General features: G+C 44.3%; 1 protein-coding gene and 1 long non-coding RNA gene across 4 annotated transcripts; one reads left to right on the forward strand and one right to left on the reverse strand.

Moving 5' to 3' along the window:
* Nucleotides 1-232: 232 nt before the first annotated feature.
* Nucleotides 233-2,548, forward strand: LOC135250364 (uncharacterized). The gene is made up of 3 exons (XR_010328910.1): nucleotides 233-596; nucleotides 883-1,089; nucleotides 1,849-2,548. It is a non-coding gene; the product is annotated as an uncharacterized LOC135250364 (long non-coding RNA).
* On the reverse strand, nucleotides 2,034-23,312 carry LOC135250362 (cystathionine beta-synthase-like). Of its 3 annotated transcripts, none has more exons than XR_010328909.1 (16): nucleotides 23,176-23,312; nucleotides 16,057-16,356; nucleotides 15,028-15,134; nucleotides 13,407-13,541; nucleotides 12,905-12,984; nucleotides 12,305-12,509; nucleotides 11,560-11,651; nucleotides 10,752-10,877; nucleotides 10,196-10,280; nucleotides 9,521-9,626; nucleotides 9,184-9,261; nucleotides 8,649-8,783; nucleotides 7,792-7,900; nucleotides 6,841-6,925; nucleotides 2,943-5,269; nucleotides 2,034-2,874 (listed from the first exon to the last, which is right to left on the reverse strand). XR_010328909.1 is itself a non-coding variant. In XM_064326570.1 (15 exons), the coding sequence occupies exons 2-15, from the start codon at nucleotides 16,347-16,349 to the stop codon at nucleotides 5,142-5,144; spliced, it is 1,764 nt and encodes a 587-aa protein (XP_064182640.1). In that variant the 5' UTR covers nucleotides 16,350-16,356; nucleotides 23,176-23,312; the 3' UTR covers nucleotides 2,034-5,141. The 3 variants fall into 3 exon arrangements, 1 of the variants encoding a protein (XP_064182640.1); XR_010328908.1 differs by having other exon boundaries at nucleotides 2,034-2,907; XM_064326570.1 differs by having other exon boundaries at nucleotides 2,034-5,269.
* Between the last annotated feature and the right edge of the window lie 1,243 nt (nucleotides 23,313-24,555).

Consider the following 24,555-nt stretch of genomic DNA (forward strand, 5'->3'; position numbering starts at 1 on the left):
CAGAATCAGCGGGCATGGTGGTGACCTGCAGATGACAGTCTGGGCTGGGACCCTTTTTTTTGGGGGGGGCGGGGGTAACACTGTTCAAGCACTGGCTGGACAATAATCTTCTGCCAAAACAACCAGGACTATGGTAGACTGAGGGGCAGGAAGCTGAGGGTGGGTTTTGGGGAGGCGGGGGGGGGGGGGCTGTTAGGGGTGAGGGGGTGCTGGGTAGGGGTGGGATTTAGCTTGGCAGAATGCACAAGGGCCTAATTATACAAGGATGCTCCATTACCCAAATTTAGCCCTGCTCACACACATAGTAAAAAAATCCAGTCAGCGCTGAAGGAGAATGGCCTCTGCTAAAGATGCAAACAATGCAGCTTATAAAGAACAGAGTGTAACTGCAGAGGAAGCCTTCCCGTGACGCACGCAGAGCTGATAATCTTCAGACTCCCAGCCACTGAGCAGGAGGGTGACTTCTAATAGCGGAATGGAAAGCCTCCAGAATAGAGAGGCAGAGGAGGATGTCAGCCCCTGCCGTGATTTTGAGGAAACCGAACAGACAGTACCGCACATGGAGGGACAGACCAAACCTTTCGTCACTGGCCGCGGTAAATGCGATCTGATCCTTATGCCTGTGTCCAGCAGAGACAGCACACGGGAGCCTTCACATAGTCTTCATTTATACTTCTGAAAGTTTAATTCAAGCACTGTTGAGAGAAGCTGTGCATTAATCAGAGGTTCCGGTGTATGCTAGTTTCAGTGTTCCTCAGCATTTAATTGGTCAGTTACAGGAGCTTATTGCACAGCTAAAGCACCATGAATGATTTCTTGTGTCTGAACTTGTTGCTGATTTTAAGTTTAAAATAAAAACCAATGGATCCTCTGGTCCTCCAGGGCCAGGTTTGGGGGCACCCCTGATCTTGGACATACCAACTGGGCTCAAACTGGCCACTCAGTGGTTGCAAGCCAATTCTCCCAAATGGCTTTCTCCAGGACCCAGAGGAAAGGCTTCCAGAAAAACCAACAGCGTGGATCTTTTTCCAGCTAGAGAACCCCGGCCAGCTCCCCAACAGTGGCCAGGAGGTGCAGAATGCACACGAGGTGGGGGAGGGGGGGAGGAAGGGAAGGGCGGGGGAGAGTGGGCATTGTTGGGGTTCCGGCGGGTGGATGTAATGGGGGTTTAGGCACTGGCCGGATTTCAGCGCAGTCAGCAGGACATGGGGCATCCGCCCAGATTTCGGGTTTTGTCAATGGACCGAACAATGGGGAAAGCGGGCTGGTACTTCCGATGTGACACACCAGTGGGGACTCCTCTATGTGTGCAGCATTCCATCACTAACATTTTTGCACATTTTGTTTTTCATTTTAATACCAAGCCTTGAAAATATCACTGACAATATTGTGATTACCGCAATTATTAAATGTTAACACTAAATAGCTATATGCCCCTGATGGAATTGCATTGTGATTTAGACCTACTAGTGCGTCAAAACAGCTGTTGTGGTGCTGAATAAATGTATCAAGAATTATTATCGAGATTGATACCCCTGCCCTGAAAGTCCAAACTTAAATCCTGGAGGGGCCACATAATCAGCATGTGTTTGGGGTTCCTGATAATTGTCAACAAATTTAGTCTGATTAACCATGAGATGATGTCGTGGAAGACACCTTGCCACATTTGGCACAGTGTGCATTGCTTGGGCACTTGGGGCAAATGTGGCAGGTGCTGAGGCACCCTGAGCCACCCCCTCTGCACGTGTCTGGTCGTTAATATTGCTTTGGGGTAATGCCATGACTGCCGCAACCCGTAAGACGTGTGGGATTTTAAATTCATGTTTTTTGGTTAACTTTGTCTTTCAGTTAAAGACGGGGCCTCCAAGACTGGGGTCCTCTGACACCCCGTTTTAAGGTTTGGGAACCTTTACGCTTACCAGGAGCCAAGGGCCGGGTCAGTCAAGTGAATGGACATTACTGCAAACTCCCTCTCACAAGAAGATCACTCAATTACATTAAGTACTTGTGAAGCAAAAAATGACATCAGCACATTTGCAGTAATCAGAACAAACCTTTATTTGAAGCCATTTTTTGCATTACAGCGCCTGAGGATAAAAGACTCAGAAAATAAAAATCAACAGCTTTGATTTTGTCAACTCCAAGCAAGGATGGGTGAGAAGAAACAGAAACTGTCCAATTAAGTTAATATACTGAATATCTGATTTTTTATTTTTTTATATTGTCAGTTTCCCCAAGGGATATTTCTGCATTTGCATGTGTTTGCATTTGCATGTGTTCATGCAAATAGTATGTCTAATAGTGATTTTTGTGATGAAATGCCTTGATTATGCTGCAAACCAATTTCCCCACGGGGACAAATAAAAGTATCCATCTCATCTCATTCTTAATTGTCTTGGTATATGTTAAAGGTCCAGGAAACTGAAATCTCAATTCTTCGCTGATGTGCCATTTTAATACTTTTTTTTTTTTTTTTGCATTCACAAATGGCCGAGAAATATTTTTTAATTGATTCTTGTAAAAAAAAACCGAAAAAAAAAAACACAAAGGCCTGTGCTGAAATTGGTTTGCTCTCCCCCTTGGCAAAATGCAAGGTTTTCAGTAGGTGGAGTTAACCTGGCATTAGTTATGCAAGAAAACCATTCCAAACCAATCTGACTGGCTTACAGACTCTTGATTGTTTTTTTGAGTGTGAAAAAAATTTGGGCACAATTGGCTTGAATTCGTCAGGTGTGAGAGGTCATGTGTGAAAATTCTGTTTCAATTCCCACTGACCAATCAGGAGGTGGCTCCGTATATGACATTTTGCCTGCTGTGCGTTGCCGACTGTAACTTCATCTGATTTGGTCGGGAGCTTGTATGCTATCATCTGACCTGTAACTCGTATAGTCTATGCTATCATCTGACCTGTAACTTATATAGTCTATATGCTATCATCTGACCTGTAACTCGTATAGTCTATGCTATCATCTGACTCTAGCACAGGACACACTCCCTCCCCCTGTCCTTGTCTGCTGAACAGGTCGCAATAAGCAAATACTGTTTATTACAATTTAATGGTTATAATTGGGCCAAAAACTTGAAAGAAATATTAAATAGGGGGATATGATCAAAATTTGAATCCAGTTGCCTGTACCTTTAACTGCATAAAATTCATTGTCATAACATAAATTCAATCATTTAAACAAAGTCAAGGTACAGTAAATAGGGAAAAATCCTGCAAATTAAGCCTAGATTTCCCCAACAGTGGCCTGTATAAAAGACCTCCTGTGCTGACCACACTCTACATCGAACAAAAAGTACACCTTAACATCTTGTTTCAATACAAGAAAATACCCAATGCTCTTTTGGGTGCAAGTTCGGTTTGGCCAAACACGTCTAAATATAGTCCTACCCAGATACTTCCAATTGCCAACTAAACAAGGTTTCCAGAGTAACTACACTATAGAGTTTTACCTTGGACAACAGGCCAGCAAGAACACATCTATAGTGGAAGCAGGCGATCTCCATGGAAGCGACTTGAACCAGCCCTCTCTATGTCGAGTGTGACAAGAGATGTGTTTTTTTAAAGGTCATTTAAAATACAGCTTGCTCATGTCTACAGGAACCACTTCACCTGCTATGCTTTATATCAGTCCATAGAGGGCGCTACACCGCCACAAATACAAGAGAAAAAAATACACAAACTGATTCAATACTTTGAGCCCATGGGAGGTTGCACTACAGCCACTAATTAAATACTTTACAGTAGAAATATAACCTTCACAAAAATGCACATAAATAAAACTTTGGTGATGATTTTTGGGAGTGAGAAAGTAAAAGTAAATACTATAAGAGGAAGAGCAGATTTGATCAATTCGGGGAAACCACGTGCTAAACTTCCTGTCACTAAATTAACCCAGAACACACTACATTGTGTTAAACCCAGCAGAATAATAAGCAGGTTTTTGAATCGCAACTTTGTAACGGTCTGAAGTTCGTCCCTCAAAAAGAAAAATTAAGGAAGCATTCCTTTCACTAGCTGATCTGGTGCTGACCCTCAGGCACTAATAGAGAGTAGATGTGCTAAGCCAATCACCATGCACTATTACTGATCAAAGAATGTTTAAATCAAATATGACTTTGGAGCAGGAAAAATAATTATGCATTCCTCTACATCTTTTTGATCAATCAAATCCCTTCGAACATGCGAGTTCACCCAAAACTCTTCACTCAAGTAGATATTATTCAAATACTTCGAAAAGAACTTCCGCTATAGGTACGCTATAGGTATTGCAAGACATTTTTGCAGAGCAGCTAAAAATAGTGATTTCATTTAGTTTTCCAACCATAAACATACTATACTGACAAAATAGCAAAAGATGATTAGCTGCAAAAACAAATCAGTTAAAAAATGTGCTGATTAAAATTAAAATATAAATCCACCCAGCTCTTCACAAATGAAATACAGATCTGAGGAATCAAAGTGTTTTTACAGTAAAGTCATGGTCTGTGGACCATCGAAGAATAAGGAATTCCAGGACAATTTTGAAAATGACTGACAGAAAATGATTATCCTCCATATTTGTTTTACCAAGTTATAGATTATCAATTAGAATGTAATTTAGAAACTTGTTAATGATGTTATGTTAATGATGCTCTTAAGATGTGCAATAATTGTTTTGGTTTTCCCAGTCAGGAATCAGTAATTAAAAATGTAACATTAAACAAATATTTTTGGTAAATATTTCAAAATTGTAAAATTCCCCAGTATAATTTTTGATTATTTATTTTATTTTGAAAGTTCTTTGAAAGCAAAGAGTTCCAGAACATCGACTTGTAATTTTGAAAACCAAAAATAATAATTCCAAAAAACCTATTCTTCACTGGGTTCAAAATTCCATCCAGTTGTGACAAATCACAACTCAAAACAACAAATAAAAGAAGAGACATTCATGGTTCTGAGATGGCCCTCTAGCTGAATCAAAAGTTCCACAGATTTCTACTGGCATCACAAACATCAGTAGATTGATTGGGTGCACCTGTGCCAGAGCAGCCCCGCCCGCAAAACTAACGACCTTATCGATTCTGGTCGATCCTCGCACTCACACACCGACGCACGGCACACACACACACACACATACGTACACGCAGGAAGGGATTTAAAGTTCTTCCGTGCTCTCGGAGAGAGACAGCGCCCTCTCCCGGGTGGTGACGAAGTTGAGCAGGTCGATGGCGGTCACCACTCCGAAAACCATCTGCTTCAGGGCGGGCGATCCGTCCGTCAGATCTGCAGAACAGACAGACAGAGAGAGTGAAAGACCAATACAGAGGCAGAATGAGCAACAGGGACCTTGTGTTCACAGTGACAAGGGGGGGGCAACCATAAAGTTCCCATCACTTGTGCCCCCCCCCCCCCCTCACAAATAGATGCCAATGACATGCCAGTAAGCACACATTTTTATGCCATATCAGTTACAGCTGCTTCAAAGAGGTTGTGTAAAAGGAGATGAAGGAATCCTGCTTCTCCACATGATGAGGAACTGATGCATAGCCCCAGCCCGATCTTCCCGTGCGCCTCGCGGCCTGCGACGCCGTCTGGACGCCACTGAAAAAAACCGAGCAATGCGGACCAGCAACTACTCGTTGACCAGGCCCTCGAGATGCCAACCAAATCCCAGAAACGAAAAAAGGAGGGCAGGTGGACTTTGCCACTGTTGCACAAGCCTGTCAAACACACAGCACGGCAAAGCAAACACAGCGGCCAGGCAAAGATAATCTCCCCGTGCCAGACACAGCGTTTCGCTTTCAAGGCTGAGCGTAGAAGCAAAACAATTTATTGAACCGCGCCTTCAACTTTTCCGAGTCCAAGTGATGCAATGATGCGGAGACGTTTTTTTTCCAGAATGAGAGTGCACCTCAGTGGTGGCCAGCAATTAATATCACACCGTCCCAGGTACAGAAAGGTATCAAATGACTTGCCATCTAGTCTACGGGAGGACAATATGGACCAATCTCGTCTAGGCTTTCATGGAATCGTCTAGGCTGAATTATATAACAAGGCCTGTCATTCGATAGTTTCTTTGGATAAAGTCATAAGTCACAGCTGTGTGGAGCATGTTTCATGCTGGCTTCCGTCATAAAAATGTTCTACCGTGGTCTGATATAAGAAATGAGCCAGCACTGGTGTACGCTACCGTTTAGGGAAGTCAGAATAAAAATGGGTTGAAATAAAAGCCAGCATTTACACAAATTCCCGGATCTATGCCCTTTGATCAAAGGAGGGGGAGGGGCTAAATCATTATGCTGTGACGGACATGGCTTCTCGTTGCAAAATGGTGGAGAGCTGTCTATTTTCAGTTTCTTCCGCAGACCATCCTTAACAGGTCTATTAGTGTGAAGAAGGAAGGACAGCTCGACTGAGAGCATGTGGTAGACCAAAAAAGAGGAAGAGGACAAGCAGAAGATGACAGGAAATAAAGCAGAAGGCCGGAAAGCAGAAGAGAAAGATAGAGGGAGCACGCAGAAGTGGGAAGACTAGAGCAGAATAAGAGAAAAAGAGAAGAGTGACCAAAAGTACAGGAGGGGAAAAAAAGAGAGGGAGCAATATTATACCAGAAATATTATAGTAGAGTGAGAGCGAGAGTGGAGTTGGCAAAAGGAAGTGATGTGAAAGATGGGGGGAGGGAAGAGACAGTGAGAGAAAAAGTGAGACTCTGATGCCCCTTTATTAGAAAAAATATAAATATAAAAATAAAAATAAACCCTTGTTGCAAATCAACAACAACAATTTTTGGTTGACCATCATGGCAATGTGATCTCCAAAACCCTCCTCATCAGCCAGAGAGGGAGAAGACTTACACTGAATCTGCTCGTGAACGACCAGGGCGAAGTGATCCGTCTCCAGGATGCGGGATATTTTCCCCAGGTTGTCGATCAGGCGCACCTGTGGGGGAGGGGAGGGGGGCTTAAAATCTCCCAGGAAGAGTCCATTTTCATCTGAGCTTTCATCATCGCCGTGCTCTCGATACATCCCGTGCTTGATCATCTAGAGCCCAGGACACCGAGTAACTCTGGCTCATCATTTTAGCACACTGGTCTAAAAATGAACTTTTTTACGGGACACCTGAACATCTCCGTTTTTAAAAAATAAGATCAAAATTGACCGTCCTCTCCCTTATTTCACAGGTCTTGAGTCGTGCACCTTGACGGTGACACTGATTTGAATGTAAATCTGCCCATCTTAGGCGGACCTATAGTGGCGCTAGCCTACCATGTGAAATGCACATCCCCAAGTTGCCGTGGCCAAAAGCACCAGCAAAATGACTAAACTGTAACAGTGGTTTCCATGTCACTGAAAAAAAGATTTAAAATATTTACAAACCACCTCTGTGGATTCTTGAGGTGCCAAACACACAGGCACGCCAGCACAAGGGGAATGTTTTGGCTGCACGCATTTTATACTGGAGATCAGCCAATCAGGAGAGATAAAACATGCCACAGCCTCAAAACACCCCTCTCTACTCAAAAACATTTTTAGCCAATAGGCACAAGGCTGGACTGTACTGAACACAGCAGATGGACAAAGGAGGGATTTACCCATACTGAAACCGTATCTTCCAAGGACAGTGCACTGTGGGCGCAAGTGTGAGAGTGTGTGTGAAAGAGTGTGTGTGTGAGAGAGAGAGAGAGAGAGAGAGAGTGTGTGTGTGTGTGTGCGTGAGTGAGAGACTGTGCAAGTGTGTGTGTGAGAGAGCATGCGAGTGCGTGTGTGGGTGTTGGGGAAAGGGTAAAGGAGGGTCAGGGACTCACCTGCTTGAACTGCTTGTAGAGGACCTTGCTGACGGGGTCAGATGGCTTCACCTTCCCGGCCAGCACGGAGGACAGCATGTTTCCAAGAGTGACCATTCCCAAAATCACCCTGTATAGCAGAGGAGGAAGTAGGAACCTCAGAAAAAAACTTGGTGACAGACTCTCAACAACATGGCACACATTTGCTTACCTTTTCTTTTTTAAACACTTTTACTTATAATTCATTATCGTGTACATTTCATAAACAGAAAAGGACAAGGACTTCAGGGCTGAGGACTGGAACTCAAACCCTTTGCTGGGGTATGAGAGGGTGTGAGGCAGTATAATAGATATGTGTAAAACAAATTATGCTGTACATTACAGACATTCCACAGATGCTGACAGAGGTCAGATTACACCCTGCCAAAGGTACAATCAGACAGCAGTTCAGGTATGCTACTAAACATACGTTAAAGTACATTTTAATAATGGGTGTACTGGCTCAGTAAATAAGGGTTAGGTGTGGAAGGTCTGGGAGCTGCTGAGCAACAATTTGAGGCCCCAGCCCTTACCAGAATCTGTCCAGGCGTGAGCGGTCCACTGCCATGATAGTAATGTTTATCTCTAAACATGCTTGGGTAAACTGGCCACGTAGCCAAAGGTGTCGAGCTGAAACTTAAGGCGTTCACACCTCCAGAGGTGAAGAGAAATCAAATTTCAGTAGACACAACCTGGCCAAACAGCCAAAAGGCATCCTGTTCAAATTTAATGTTCACATCCATCGACACCAAAAAAAAAAAAAAGCCACCCAATATGCGCCGAGGGGTTGGATTAACAAAAAAACACCACCGAATGGGACAGCAACGGCCAGGACCCACCCAGATTCGTCGACGACGGGCGCCTGGTCGAAGGCCTTCTCCTTCAGGATGGTGATGGTCCTCTTGATGGTGACGGTAGGCAAGACGGTCAGGGGGGCGCACAGGTTAAGGACCTGCAGGGTGCGGTTCCACCACCTGGAGGGGGAGCGGGACCCGGGACCCGGGACAGGGTCAGGGTCAGGGTCGGTTAAAAATGACCGCGGTCGCCCCAGCAACCGGCCCCCGCTCGTCAAGGGGTTTAGGTGCTGCACGTGCTACACTACAATCCGTTACCTAATCCCGAAAACATCTCTTATCTGCATGGAGTTCTAGGAGCAATGCACCCCCAACTCACACCGCACAATACATTCAGACCACTTAAAAACAAACAGTCAACATCTCAAATCAATAAAATCTTTAATAGAGAACTATGTTTCTAAACACACCATATAAACAAACACACAGGCCCTCGTTCACCCTCTATGCACGCACACGCAGGCACACACACCCAAACACACCCGCATCCAAACACACACACACACACGCAGAGTCTCACCAGGGCTTGGACACCATGAGTTCCTCCTCCCTCAAGAAGCCTTTCTGACACATCCACTTATCACTCAGGAACTTGGACCTGAAGTGTGTGGGGGGGGGGAGAGACAGCACAGAGCAGTCAGTCTCAGTGCACTGTTAGAGACCACATCCACATCCCAGGGAGGCTAACGCTACAGAGCTGCTCAGGCCCAGACACTGGACCCGGTCACAGCCGAGCACTCTGTCATTCTAGCTGTGAATTTATTCAGGGAATTAGCTCCTGCATCCAGGTATATGCATATGATCACTGCTTAAAATGGACAGGATTTAGACCTCTAAAAAAACAACCAGGTCCTCACATGTAGTTGCGGATGGAGTCGGGCAGGATGACCACACAGCGCTGTCCCTCCTTCAGCTCCTTAGCAACCTGGACAGCTGCAGACATGGCAGTGCCCGAGCTGCCACCTGGCACAGGTGCAGGAAGGACAAGGGCACACGGTCACAGGCACGCCCAAACGCCTGTCCGCCACTCCCTCTGAACATGCACCGCTCCACCCTAACCCGGAGAACAACCCTCCCCCTCATAGGCCCCAGCCAACACCTTCAGTACACCTCTCGATCACACACCCTTACACTCAACTGAGCGAGAGTTCTTCGCTCAAACTCCTCTTTCTCATAAGCCCCTCCCTTCACTAAAACCCATCCCCTTTTCTGATAAGCCCCCTTCTTCACTCAAACCCCTTCCTCTGCCTCATAAGACTCTCCCTTCACTCAAACTCCACCCTTTCTCATAAGCCCCTCCCCTTTGACCTACTCAGTCATACAGCCTTCCTCTTGCTGCAAGCCCTGGTCTGTTTACGGTCTTTACTCTTCACACCTTTCCCCTTTCTAATAGCCGCCCCCATACCCTAACAACATTCTCGCACCATGACCCACGGCTAGCAGCCTGTCACTATTTTAGCCATTTTGTTGTGCCAGTAGCCGCTGCTACTCTCGTAAGCAATGATGGACAGGTGCCAGACGGGAAGCCGTACCGCAGAGAAGACCCTCCTCCCTGATCAGCATGCGCGACATGGCGAACGAGTCCTCGTCGTTGGATTTGAACCAGCTGTCCACGACCTGAGAAACACGTGCACAAAAGCACACCTCAGAGAGTGCGCTCACAGCTCAGAGAGTGCGCTCACAGCACAGACTGCACGCTCACAGCAAAGCCCATCACTGAAATCTACTGGTGCTTAAACCGTACACAACACAGGGTGGGCTGAGCCAAAACCTCCCTGTCCCCTTTCACGCAAAATTATGCATCAGGCTTACAGCATACATCAAATCTCCTCCCCCAGTATTGCCTGTGTCAGCCAGAAAAAATTATTCTGGTCTCTGACTACCCTCGGATTCATAACAGACAAAGCACTCAGAGTCAAAATTGCACTAGAGTGTCTTCGTTCAACAAACTGCACTGAGGCCAAGGGATTAGTCAGCATTTTTACATTGACCATGTACACCATGGCGTAAAGCTATAAGTATCCTTCAGTATTTCCTGTGAGAATAAGCTATCGTATTGCGTGTGCGCACGCGTGTGCAGAGACTCACAGATCTGTCCAGCACGGTGGGGATGAAGTCGTACCCGATGCCCTCCACCTCATACTGGGTTTTATCAGTCTTGTTCAGCTCCTCTGGCTCTGCCAGAATCGACCCCTCAGGGTCCACTCCGACAATCTGAGAAAAAACAACAAGGATTAACAGATGCGCTCTTTCCACTGCCTTACAGAACCCAAGCACGGCCAGTAATGGATCCTAAACAAGATTAAACCTCTGCCTCTCATTCATTTTATTTCTTCCAAAATCAGATAGGCTTAGTGATTGCTAAACTCGTTGATTAGAAAGAAGTAGCAATTCCTGCTTTTGATTGTTAGTTGAAGTTAAGGAAAAGCATTAATTGAATCTCAGCCTTAATATTGCTCTGCCCCACTCTATGAAAACATCAACACAGTTTAGACTCCTGTGCATTTCAGCATTTCCCAGGAGTTCAGCTCTGTCCTGTTGAAGGGATCAGAACATTTTCAGATTTTGCTAATTCCCCCTGTCGCACTGGGTGACAATCTGATTTCAAATGGAGCTAGATAAATTGAATATGAGTAGTGAAGCCTAATTAGCATGATTAGAGAACTAAGAACTTGAAACACAAAGGCAGTTGGCTTCATTTCCAGGTGGGTCACTACCCATGAGCAAGGTACTCTGAATTGCTTCAGGAAATCTAGTGGAAAAAGCGAACTTTATGTAAGAATGTAAGTGCGCAGGTCGATCTGGATAGGAGTCTGCCAAATGCTTAGGAATAAAATGCAAAACAGGCAAGATTGTGCATCAATGTCGTGTCAGGTTACAGTGTCCAGACACACACCTTTATGTTTGGGCATCTCTCTTTCAGCTTGCGGGCAATGCCAGTGATGGTTCCTCCTGTCCCAGCGCCAGCCACCAGCATGTCCACCTTACCTGGGAGCAGGAGTGGGGGGGTGGGGTGGGGTATTAACATAGAAACAGGAGGCATGATAACCACCTCTCTATGAATGAATTAACATGAACTGTTCTGTCAGTGTTGAATCTAAAACCCCCCACCCCCAATTTACCAACACAGTATTGCATTTTAACCAAATGCATTCATTATGATACATGTACAAAGCTATATAAAAACTTTCAGGGTGCTGTGATTTAAAAAAAAAAAACCATTTCTGTACAAGCAGAAATTTGTCCAGACAGCTGACTATGCGAATTGCCTTCTGAGCCTGACCGGAAGATCTAAGACCAGCACGTTTGACTGTCACGTCCTCTACTGCCACCTACAGTAACTATACTGAACTTGCAGTCACCCACAGGGGTCTCGTATCCCCTAACAATCTGCCAAGAGGTCATCTCCAGGTTTCAGCCACGGTGTTTGTACACATTGGGATGTCATAAATAGCTTGATATCACTATTTATGATGTCCTTAATTTAGCTGTAACACACATGCTTAAATGGGAGGAACGGTGCTTACACAGAGAGAGACCTGAGACCTATGGCAGCCACTCGTACTCGTACACGCATACACACAAACACAAGCATGCATGCACGCACACGCGTGCATGAGGAGGCGGAAGACTGTCCGCACCATCGCACTGCTCCAGGATCTCCTCGGCCGTGGTGTCGTAGTGGGCCAGGGGGTTGCTGGGATTGCGGTACTGGTCCAGGATGTGCGAGTTGGGGATCTCGTTCTTCAGCCTCCAGGCCACGCCCACATGCGACTCCGGCGAGTCGAAACGAGCGCTGGTGGGCGTCCGGACGATCTCAGCTCCCAGAGCGCGCAGGACATCGACCTGAAACGCACCGAAAAAATAACTACGTTTACCAGAGAGCACTGCACGTTTCTCTGCAGTGCACAGTGTATAAAGCAAGCACAAACAGTCCACAGAGTAAAATACTGAGGTCCTAACAGTCAAATGGCAGATGTGTCATTGACATAATTACCTAGCCTCACCATGAATCCCCTGGGCCCTCTGCAAACTGAACTCACGCAGTCTGAGCACGACACAGTGACTGAACACACTTCCCCATTTCAGCACATATAGCCATACACATGGCTCTACCTGAACTTACACTCGATTAGGAGGGAGCAAGGGCACCGGACCAAAAAACTCAGCGCCTGGGCCTGCCAAACAACAACATCTGACTCGCACCACGGCCCCACCCCACCCCCACCACACCCCCTTACCTTCTCCATGCTCATTTTCTCGGGCATGACGATGATGCAGCGATATCCTTTCACTGCCGCTGCCAGAGCCAGCCCGATACCTGAGGGGAGAGGGGGGAGGGGGTCAAACAAACCCTTTAAAAGGTGCACTGAAACAGGATAGAGACTTGGCCCGGTGCTCTGCGCTTGGGTTACGTGGCCTGCGGGGAGGCCAGGCCGCAGTAAGAGCACCCTGGGGCTGTACACGCGCAGAACCACGGGACACGCACTTTCAGATAAACATGCATTTCTGCCAGGTCTGGGGAGGAGACCAAATGGTGAAGTGGAACAGCGGTAACTGAACTGGTTGGGCAGGCTTGGGATGTGGCGATGGACAAAGGCCAAAGTGAATTCACAAACAACATGAGCGCAAAACAAATTTTCACTACTGCATGTGGAGCATGGTTATTTGGGACTTAACAAGAGGCAGGTACACACACACACACACACACACACACACAAACACACACAAACACACACACACCAGTGTTCCCAGACGTGGGCTCGATGATGGTGTCCCCAGGTTTGAGGATGCCAGCTCTCTCGGCGTCCTCCACCATGCGCAGACTGATCCTGTCCTTCACGCTGCCCCCCGCGTTAAAGTACTCGCACTTCGCCACTGCAGAGGGAAAGAGAGAGAGACACAACTCAATGACGTGCATACATGTATTTAAAGCAGGAAAGTACCACTTTTTAAAAAATGTATAGTGTCCCGTTTCACTCTGAACCCCTGAACGGGGACAGGAGGGACCGTTCACACCCATTTTAGGATTAGAGTGCTGGGTAATAAAGCTCGTCTGAGGCAGGAGGGGATAAGAGATTGAAAGAGAAAGAACAAGAAAGCAAGAGAGAGGGGGAGAGAGAGAGAGAGAAAATAAGCATTTGGCATGGATTACAATGGCATTCAAATCCCACGTGTTTTAGGCAACAAAAGAGGTCTGGTCAGTGGGAATTTCTAGAAGTCTTCACAGGGACTGGCATTTGGCCCCCGTTAATCCAGAGGAATCAACGAGAGACTGGGTGCTAAAAAGATTAAAATGTTTTAAAACTGCTCATTAAAAATGTGCAGTACCCCGTTCAAATTTTAAGTGAAATATCTAGCCAGTGGCCCGATCCTGCCCAATTAACTGATTCCTGCATCAACACATGTAAGGTTAAATATGTTAATATGTTAAGTTACATGAATACAGTGAGGTCTAATCATAAACTGATCCAAAACAAGTATCCATACTTCGACTTCAACCCATCCCACAGTCTAAGCAACAACTTGTGACTCCGTGCAGTCTATGATTAGTCATTGGCAGTCATGTATGCCCAAGTCCTGTGACATGCACAGGCATTTAAATATTCAGAAAGTTTGAGGAACAGCATGCAAATGAGAGCTCAGGATAACCATCCAAACAACACCCAGCTGTTAAACTGGTATGGAAATTCCAAAGAACATGCGGGGGAGAGACACGGCATTTGCTTTTCCTATTAAATCGGATCTCATGGTGCTACAGAACCCGTGACCGTTGTGCTACTTGGTAATGGATCACTCAGTCTCCCCTTGCTATCGGAGTTGTTACAGGGAATTATGTCTCCTAGCACACAATGAAAGCTTTTCATGTCACCTAAATGTTCACTTGCATAAGACAGGATTCCACATATCAAACAATTCTGCCCCCCCCCCACCACCACCACCTCTACTTAAGGAAAGTAACTGTGGCATGGTACAAAAAGGCTGACCAACCCTGGTCCTGGAGATTTCATTTAATTTTTTATCCCAGCCTGTAAACTAAACCACTCAAATTTCTTGGTGCTCCTCATGTCTACGATACATTACACAACTTCATGAAATTTTCAATATTTGAAACGAGTGACAAAGCAAGAGAGGAGAAAAATGAGGGAGAGAGCGAGAGCGAGAGAGCAAGACATCAAGACAGCGAGAGAGAGAGCGAGAGAGAGACTGTTGCAAAATGTGAGAGGGTATCCGACATTACTTGTCTGTAACTCATTTAATGCATAGGAGCCGCTAGCTGACATTTATGGGATTTACATTTATAACATGTATAGGAAGGATTATTTGAAATTGATGGCTCAGTAGGGAGAATGTGGACACTCACAAAGCTCGCACTTCAGTCCAAAAGTCTTGGGAATCTTGTTCATGCGCACCAGTGGGGTGTCCCCGATCTTCCTCAGAATGTTGGGGAGAATGCCAGAAGGTTTCGTCCTGTGGGGAGAATGCATATATACATTTAGACCATAACAGTTTAGACCATAGGAATGAATAATAACAAGGTGTAATTATAACAGATGCATACGTTTCCAAATTAGCAGTACCCTGGTCATCATCTTCCTATTTAAGAAAAACTAAACAAAAGATAAAACAAAAATCAACCTAAAAATACAATTACAAAACATCTTAAAACTACAGTAAATTAACAGAGTAAATATAGATGCCATCATAACCAGTCCCATTTTACCCTTCCCACCAGTGAAGACTTCTTTAAAGGAAGCAACCTGGGTCAAATTTGGATCCTTGTAAACAATGTACAGTATAACCATCACAGTGATGAAGCACACAGCTGAGGTGTTATCACCCTCATATGTTTTGTCAGAAAGTGCCACTGCGATTAAAACCTCGTTTATCAACGAAATTTGGCCAAAACAGGAAAAGAGTAAAAGGAAATAAACACAGAAAGCACGGACAAAACTACAGAGGAGAGATTAAAAAGCGAGAAACTGCTCATGACACATGGCATTCAGCGGGGTTACCGTTATTTATAAACCAAAATGTGTGAGGGCTATAAAAGTTAACCGAAGTACGAGTTTAGACTCAAGATTGCTCTCTTATATGGTTACGGTTACGCACTTACATTTTTTTTCTGAATGTAGCAAGCCATATAATAATGCAAGCCACACTGGGAAAGCAGGTTACATGTAAGAGTCAGAAGCAGTGGCAGAACATAAGAGCAGGCCATTCAGCTCATGGAGGCCCACCGTTTACCTACAAACTAGAGATTATCCAGCACCGCACCAAGCCTGGACCTAAACACCCTTCCTCTAGAGGAGGAAGATGACAGCAGGGGATCAGGGGATTTGTGGGTAGGGGGGTGGGGGAGGCAGGGGAGATAAGCTGAGGAAACCCTCACCTTTCAGGATGGCTGTGCGGGGAGGCTTCCGGGGACATGCCCAGCCTCCAGGTGCACCTGCTGGGCAGGTCGGGGCGGATCCACTTCCTGTCCCCGTTGCTCTCTTCCCCGTTGAGCTGCGGAGGCTCGGGATAGGCCTTGCCGTGCTCCTCCCCGTTCTTCTGCAGGGGGCCAGGCCGAATCTTGCCACTGTCGTCGCCGTTGATGAGCATCTGGCCGGAGTGGAGCTTGGTGGCGTGCGGGCAGGCCAAGGCCAAGCTGCTGGTCTCTGTGCTGGAGGGTACTGAAGGCATGGTTCACCTGAGTGGGGGGTAAAGGTCAGGAGGGCAAAGGTTAGAGGTCACTGCAATTAAAAAGCCATTGATTCTGTAGGCATTAGTAAGATTCTCATCGTCTAATTTTTTTACATTTAATGCACTTAATTAACACCCTGGTGTTGAAGCCGAAACACTCCAACGATGCATCATTAAAATTTAGCAAGGGCTGTTGCCAATGACCATGCTGGGACAATGGATGTTCTGCATCAAACTGCTCCACAAACATCTGTTACCTAGTTTTGTTGGGAAGAATTAGAGGATGCAATGAACACAGGAGTTAACCAACTAACTACAGAATAAATGAAACACACCACGCATTTTCCCAAACAGCCATGACTATTCAAAGTTGAATGCACAATGCTGTAAATATAAGATAATGAAAAGCATAATTCCTAGAGACTCATTACTGACACAAGTACTAGTTGACCTTACATGACTGTTCAGAGCAGCAAAGACATGTTTCTACAGCAAACAGTAGCATTGCAGTAATACAACAACAACTTCCAGTCAGTTCCAGTTTTCCAGTCAGTGGAATGCCATCTCAAAGCGATCAAGACAAATCTCAAGTGATGAGGCAACAAACTGAAGAGGTGCCAAAGGAAGAGTCAATGTCAACAAATCAGGAAAACCGGCTTCTGAAAAACCTCATCATCTGCGCAAGGACAGGTGACAAATAGGCCAAATGAAGAGTGAGCTGGAGAATGGGAGACATGGCATCACTCATCAGATTTTGTTTCTCTCACATACGCAAATATAGATACATCTGCACACACACCAGCAGAACAAGAATAACTGAGGCCAATCTAACTACCTACCGATCCACATTTAATCAGAAAAAAAACAGGTGCAACGAGTTTCAGTATGACCAAGCAAATATTTACATATTTGCTGGCACTGTGGCACCAAAATAAACATTTCTAGTTGAAACAGAGCATATGGAGTCCATTTGACTAGCGCTCGACTGAAAACGCCTTCCTACAAGAGCCACATTTCACTACATGTATGAATCACACAACGGTTAAACTTCTTCCTACATTACAGATAGTGGGAAAAATAATAATAAATCCATTTGTGTGATGTTGTGTCTTAGCATCTCGAAAAAACATTTACAAGTCATCCCAAATGACCTTGAATACGTAAAACGGTTACAACTCAAAGGACAGGGAAAAGTGAACGTAATGAGGGAGAACACCACAGTAGCATTTCGCAGATTTGCGGACAGCTACAAATAGCATCGCTTGTATTATAAATTAACCCATTTCTTAATAGCGCAAGAACAATCTGTTTTCTGTCGGAATTAACTGCATAGCCAACATTCATCATTGGGAGCCCTTGTCCGTGTAGTTTTTTTAAGAAGAAAAAAAAAAAAAAACATTATCCACAGCACACCACATACCATACCATATACCACGTAAAGTGCCAGTGTTTTGATTGGATTTTAACTTCTAATTGTTGTCATTTAAACAGGTAAAAATCATCCCTTTAAAAGCTCAACAATATCAAGCACTTTAATTCCTCATTTGAAACAAGACTGCAAGCACACATGCAGGTGACCCTAATACTCAGTAGCAAATGCTGCATTGAAAATGCCCTGAACCAGGCCCTAATTCAACAGGCCACGTCACTGTAAATATTCCCTTGTTTCCCTTGCATTTCTTCATACCCCAGCCAAGCATGTATGTTTCTGACAACAAATTTTGTCAGCTCTAAGGCAAACCAACAGTGGACAGACCAGAGCAAGAGACTTAAATTAGTCAATAACCTCAATACCACACGTAAACAAACTGTTCTCTGCACCACTAAGTGTAAATACATTAAACAAACATTGAGGTGTCAGCTTCAGAGATGTGCGTATTTAATTATTGTGCTAGCTGTAGCGGTAATCCCACTTATAACAAAATCCTCCTTCAGTCCACAATAGACCAAAAATACTGGTACAAACAGGAACTTCCCAGAGCAGCCAAAACTAAGCAATAATGGAAGCAGCTTCATAATGAACTTCAAAGTGCACAGATAATCAGAGTGCTAAGTACCTTTGCCTTAAAATGAGCTAACCCGATAAGGCTATCACTGCCAAGAGAGGAGCCACAGTAAAAGGTTTCACTGGAAGCCATTTAAATGCAAATACTGCTTAGGAAAACAAGTGCCACTGTACACCTGGAACAAAACCTTGGCACCTGAGAGAAAGATTGGACGGGAAAGACCACACCTGTCTTGCAGTGTGACTGGTGTAGAGAACATCTCTACACTGTTGCGTGTGCAAGTCTGAACTAGTAACTGCTATCTGGTGACAACCGGAAGGTGTTACAATGTATCGCCCTACAGACACCACTTCAAAAGATTCATATGAAAAATGGAACTCTCTTTGCTCCTTAACTTATTTGAAAGGCTAATTATTTTTGTCATATAAATTAAGCAGCCAAGACTGCAGTCTCCTTTCTTTCAAATCTTTATCCTCTGTAGATCTGAACCTTGTTAACAAGTGGGTGCAAGGTTTTCCCATCTACAAATACCCCTAAGTGACATTAAAAGGAATTGGTCTAACCAACATAGTGCAGTCTGTAAGTATTTGGACAGTGACACAATTTTTGTTTTTGTTTTGTTTAAAACTGGATTTGAAACTAAACATAAGGTTAAAGTGCAGACTGTCAGCTTTAATTTGAAGGCATTTACATTCATGTCAGGAGCAGGAATTACAGATTTATACACAGTTCCCTCATTCCCAGGGTTTCCCCATGGCTTGGGCATGTATTGATGCCACAGGAACTGGTCACTTGTCTTTATTGATGATGTGACTACTGATGGCAACAGAAATATGAATTCTGAAGTTTAAAGAAACATTTTATCTCCACAGATCCAACTAAATGCCTCAAAACTCATTGGACAACAATTCACCTTGCAGCAGGACAATAACCCCAAACATACTGCAACCAATTACATTTTCAGGAGCAAATAGTGGAATGTTCTTGAATGGCCACGTCAATCACCCGACCTGAACTCAACTGAACACGCGTTTCACTTGCTGAAGACAAAACAGAAGGAAAAAAGCTCCCAAAACTAAAAGGAGCTGAAGATTGCTGCAGTACAGGCCTGGCAAAACATCACCAGAAACGATACCCAGTAACTAGTGATGTTTATGGGTCACAGACTTCAGGCACTCATTGAATGTAAAGGATTTGTAGCCAAATACAAAGTATGACTAAGATGATGCAATTTGTACAATTGATTATGGCAACCTAAAACGGGGGACCCTATGTATAAAAAGGACTGTATTTCGTACACTGTTCACTCAAACTGTATGAAAGTACCCTCAAACTATAGCTGTCTGTCTATACCTTAACCTTCATGTGCATCATTTCAAATCCAGTGTGCCGCAATAGTCAAAACAACAAACTGTATCACCGTCGAAATACCTACGGACTAAATCGCATGGCACTAATTTTGGCCACAAAGTAAAAGGTATCAGCAGGGAGGTACTTTTATCTGTCCCAATGGCTTACTAGTTAGTCTCACTACGCTATATGAGCCTGGCATTACAACATCCATGCATTCCTCCAGGACATAAGCTTTGCCACCTTCTCACCTACTGTAGCTTGCTGTTTCAGATATATTTTCTTGTTTAACGACCGCCAATTTTTCTCCCCCGGTTAAACACTGGAGTAGTTGACTGAGTAGGAGCGGGTGGTTAACAGAGCTGGCGATGTAACTGGGTTTGGCTTTCACCACTCTTGGCAGGGGTCCTACATACCACCAAACCCCAGAGTCGGATATCAGATGTTCTTCGCTGCGCTGAAATGTCTGTGTGGACCTGCACGCACACTTGCTTGCATTCACACACACACACACACACACCAGCTTGCAGCAAAAGCGCTGGAATATCCCCCAGACAAAGTAGACACCATTGTATAATTTATGCGTTTACGGCAGCATCAATGGAGATGCATCTATCAGGCAATATGAAGCACATTAGGGGCTAACAGTGGGGTGGAAATTACCCCTCATTGCACAGCAGTTTATCAGCCTCTCTGCACTCTCTGTGAAGAGCCCAAGAAGCTGGGAAAATGCAGGCAAGGCCTCTTTTCAAACTCAGGGGTTGCCTCGCCGCTACGATGTTATTGACATTGACACAGCCTGGACAATACAATGAGAAATAAATACACATTTTTTTGTCGAGCATTGAGCTTCTACACGTATCAGGTTATCACATGGAAAAAGAACACACAAGCTCTGTGGCATGACAGAGACCTTTAGATATGTTCAGAGTCAAGGCAAACTCTTTTACAGAGTGCGCTGGCGTTTGCTTATGCTCATCTAAATAAAAATGGAAGTCCAGGTGATATGCTCAGAACTAAACGCTTCAAAAAATCCTGTGATCAAACTAAAAACGCAGAGCACCTGACCCCTGAACTTCATCAGCAGTGATACGGAATGAACACTTGTTTTCTACACGCAGGCCAAAGCCCTCAGGCCAGTTTTGGGTGGCAAGGTTTCTCCTGTGAACGCATACATCAGCAGCTGGCAAGAAAACTCAACCTTTTGACTGTTGTGCGCATGCCACACCCTGGGCGACTCACCTTAAATCTTGGCTGGCAGGACAAGGGAGGGATTCCACACAGAAAGAATGACGTTAGTATTGTTTCCTTACAACAGGGATCTCAAAGGCGAATCCTGGAGGGCCACTGCCTCTGCTGCTTTTTGATGTGTGTCCCTACAGTTAAGCGCTTAATTTAAGTCATTGGTTGGGTGAAGAGGCTGCACACCTTGATTCCAAGGCCTAAATTTGCTATTGATTGACAGGAAATCACAAATTTCAGCAGACTGCAGCCCTCCAAGAATTGAGTTTGAGGCCCCTGCCTTACAACAACAATTCACAACAGTTAAGCACTTGAAAGCTTTCCTATCCCCAACTCCCAGTTCCTCCAATTCTGGAATTTCTATGGTTGTTGCTGGTGCCACCACGACTCCAGAGAGCTGCACTTTAAAAAGTCAGTCAGTCCATGCCTGCAACACGATCCTGAAGATGCCAGCCCCTCCCACCAGCAGAATCCTATGTGTGTGTGTGATAGAGAGCATGTGTGAGTGTGTATGAGAGACCGACATTTAACGACGATTGGGGGTTGTTCAGCTGACACGGTCTCAGTTCCAGTGTGTCAACAAGAGAAGGACCAACCTGCAGCTATCATATCCGGTTTTTTCCCGAGACGGTTGTTTCTTCTGACATGATTCATCCTGTTGTTCTGCATCTTGTGTTTCGTTCGTACAACGGCTCTAAGTGGGGCCAAATTATTTCACTACAGGCAGAAAAAAATTAACGAGATGGGGCGGTTTCGTCTCAAGTTTTGATAAACGGCTTATTCATCCTTAACTCGTTTCACTTAAATACGTGACGCGTGAGGAGCAGAGGTGACGGGGGGATGACGGTTTAACAAAGACAAGAGTATCATAATCGTTTTAGCACATGCTCTTTGATTATCGGTGTAGCTTTGTGTGACTGGACAAATCCTTATGAAAACTTCCAGGTTTCCAAATATAGTCATGTTTGTTTAAGCATATAGGTTTAAACATTTTCCCACAGTCAGAAACATCGTTGGCTAACTTACGAAAATATGCGGCTTCTCATTTACAGAAATAATATAGAAATTGTAATGTTAGAACGGCCCCGTTTAAACACTTTGTCTAGAACATTACGATTACGTATATATATATATATATCGTATCGATGTTTTTTTGTGTGGGAAACTTCAAGTGTTGTAACCGACTATGTAAATAGACTGTAACAAACTGACTCAGTTATCCGTTTCGTTTGATCTTAAACCCCAGGTATTTCTTCTTTTAAAAAATAATAAATAAATAGTGCATTTTAAAATTCAGGGTTTCATTTATCAAGTATAAAGTATAAGTTTTATAGTGCATAATAACTTATATGATATTACTTAAAACCTAAATTGGCTAGCTCATAGCATAGGTAACTTACAGCTAGGGGTAAGTCAGTAGCCTGTTTTACGTTGCCAGTTAATTGTAAATTCTGATAACTACATCCAACTCTAAAACGTCCTTTCTTTATTATTCACAGGAAAATCAGCTCTGACAACGTTGTCCAATTTGTCTTAGCTATCCGTATTAATGCTATTGCTTATCTATGAGCTATTCGTTTGACCCAGAACCCCTAAGATGATGCAACCCTCATCCGTAGTAACATACCAAGCTAAGTCTATTAGCCATAGCCAACTACCCAGTCTCCTAAATTGAGAATAACTGAATGAGGTAGTCGCTAATACTGATTGTAACAAGCCAGTAAGGATAAAACATTTAGCCACCAATTTAAAAAAATAAAATAAAAAACGCACAGCGTTATCAAGCAAGTGGTTTTTGACAACGACATTAAATGCGTTATCATTCAATGGGTCATTTAAAAAAACAGATAGCTAGCCAACTAGCTAAGGTTAGCTGCATGATGAAATAACCGCATGTCTGATCTGAACTAAAGGCGACTGGTGGGGATGCTGTGACGTACAAACTATTTCACCATGCCTAGTATATCACGACTGGCTTTCTACTAAACGCTCAGTCACAAAAACTAGACACATACGTTTTATTATTTTGTTTCTGGTTGCTGATTTGCTCAAAAATGAATTCATTTTTCAAGCTCTGATTGATGTGCGGTAACACAGGTAGAAAAAGCCGAACAAGCCAGACACCTTTTTTGGATTGTTGCTATCCTCTGGCTATCCTGAAACAACAAACGGTATGTCTAACGTTCTGCTGTTCGCTGTGTTTCGATAACGTATCGCATTTCACATACCTGTTTGTCAGATACTGCGGGAAATATGAGGCAACGTCTTCCGGCACCTACTGTACCTTAATGTTTCAGATGAATGTGCTTATAACACGCTGAAGCACCGCTCGCAAGCATGTAAAAGGACAGGCTTTGGCCAATCGCTGTGGAGTAAGCCATGTTTGGTGTGTGTGCTTATTGGCTACAGCGGGGGCGTCTGTTCAGCTCCCTTGTCCAATAAGAGATCTTGATTCGAGCAAGCCTTCGTTTTTCTCGGACAGTGGTAGTAAAACCGAAAGTTTGTACAGAGCTATCACGGACTATGTAGTATGGAGCTTATAAAACGCATAAAGGTCGAGACTGAGGAGCTTATAATGAAACGCCGAAAGGTTGAGAAAAGGAACGTTCGATTTGAGCGCAGAATCAGCTGTGCTCGCGCAAAGATTTTTGTCTGCACTCGCTCAAAAAAATCAGTCATCGCGCTTGGACCTTATAAAACGCCATCTGGTTGAGAGGAGAAGCATTAGATATGAGAGCAGAATCTAGGTTACTCCGTGCTTCTTCTGTCAGACTTCTGTCAGACTCGGTGTTTTGTATGCTCCAGTCCGATACTATACGTTAGCATGTGGTAAGCACATTCATTGTTTGTTCATGGACAATGAACTGGAGACGTTTTTTTGTTGTATGTGACGCCTCCTAATTTGTCCTTTCCGCTCTGCTGAATGTATGGCCTTATAGCCTACTTTTGAATCTCCACAGAAAATTGCGGTCCGTGGGCTTAAAACTAGGCTTGGTGAGCCATCTCAGAAACTGGACCCTCTTTCTTTACGAAGAACAGATGTCTCAGTCCGCCACAATAAGGAAAATATATGGCGTAGGGCTAGCAGTGTTCATCATCATCATCATCACCCTTCCGACTGCCGTCGAGATAGTAGTGTTATCCCACAGCCTAATGTGTTAAGTCGATGACGTATTATTGCATGGCATATGCTTTAAAATAATCAAATAGTTTAAATGTTCTTATTTTCGTAAAGAACAGGCCGGGCCAGTGCGCCCCAAAACTGAAGCTTCCCATCTGAGATTCTGCCGACGTGGAATATGCAGGGATTTTTGCGAGCGCCCAATGGGAAACTACAATCTTGTTTTCTCTCAAACGGCTACCCTTGTCTACACTTTCACAAACGCACAATATAATCTGCTTTCCTGGTCAGCCTGTCAAATAAAGGCATTTTGGTGGAATATGTTATGGAATTGAGAATTATGTAATGGTGCAATTTATTTTGTTTTTATTTTTGTAAATTAGGCTACACATTACACTGTAGTACTACAGTAAACTATGCATGTACTCAGTGTTTAAAATATGATTAACAACCTTTTTTGAAAGGCATATGGATGTTCCGACTTCAG

Source organism: Anguilla rostrata, chromosome 3 (genome assembly GCF_018555375.3).
Source record: "Anguilla rostrata isolate EN2019 chromosome 3, ASM1855537v3, whole genome shotgun sequence".
Taxonomy (NCBI): Eukaryota; Metazoa; Chordata; class Actinopteri; order Anguilliformes; family Anguillidae; genus Anguilla; species Anguilla rostrata.

Coding starts and splice junctions, on each gene's coding strand:
- LOC135250362 (XM_064326570.1), bottom strand. CDS start 16,349: ATGCCTTCAGTACCCTCCAGCACAGAGACCAGCAGCTTGGCCTTGGCC. Junction 12,510..12,904: donor AGAAAATGAGCATGGAGAAG/GTAAGGGGGTGT, acceptor GGTGCGTTTCAG/GTCGATGTCCTGCGCGCTCT. Junction 5,270..6,840: donor CGTTCACGAGCAGATTCAGT/GTAAGTCTTCTC, acceptor TCTGTTCTGCAG/ATCTGACGGACGGATCGCCC.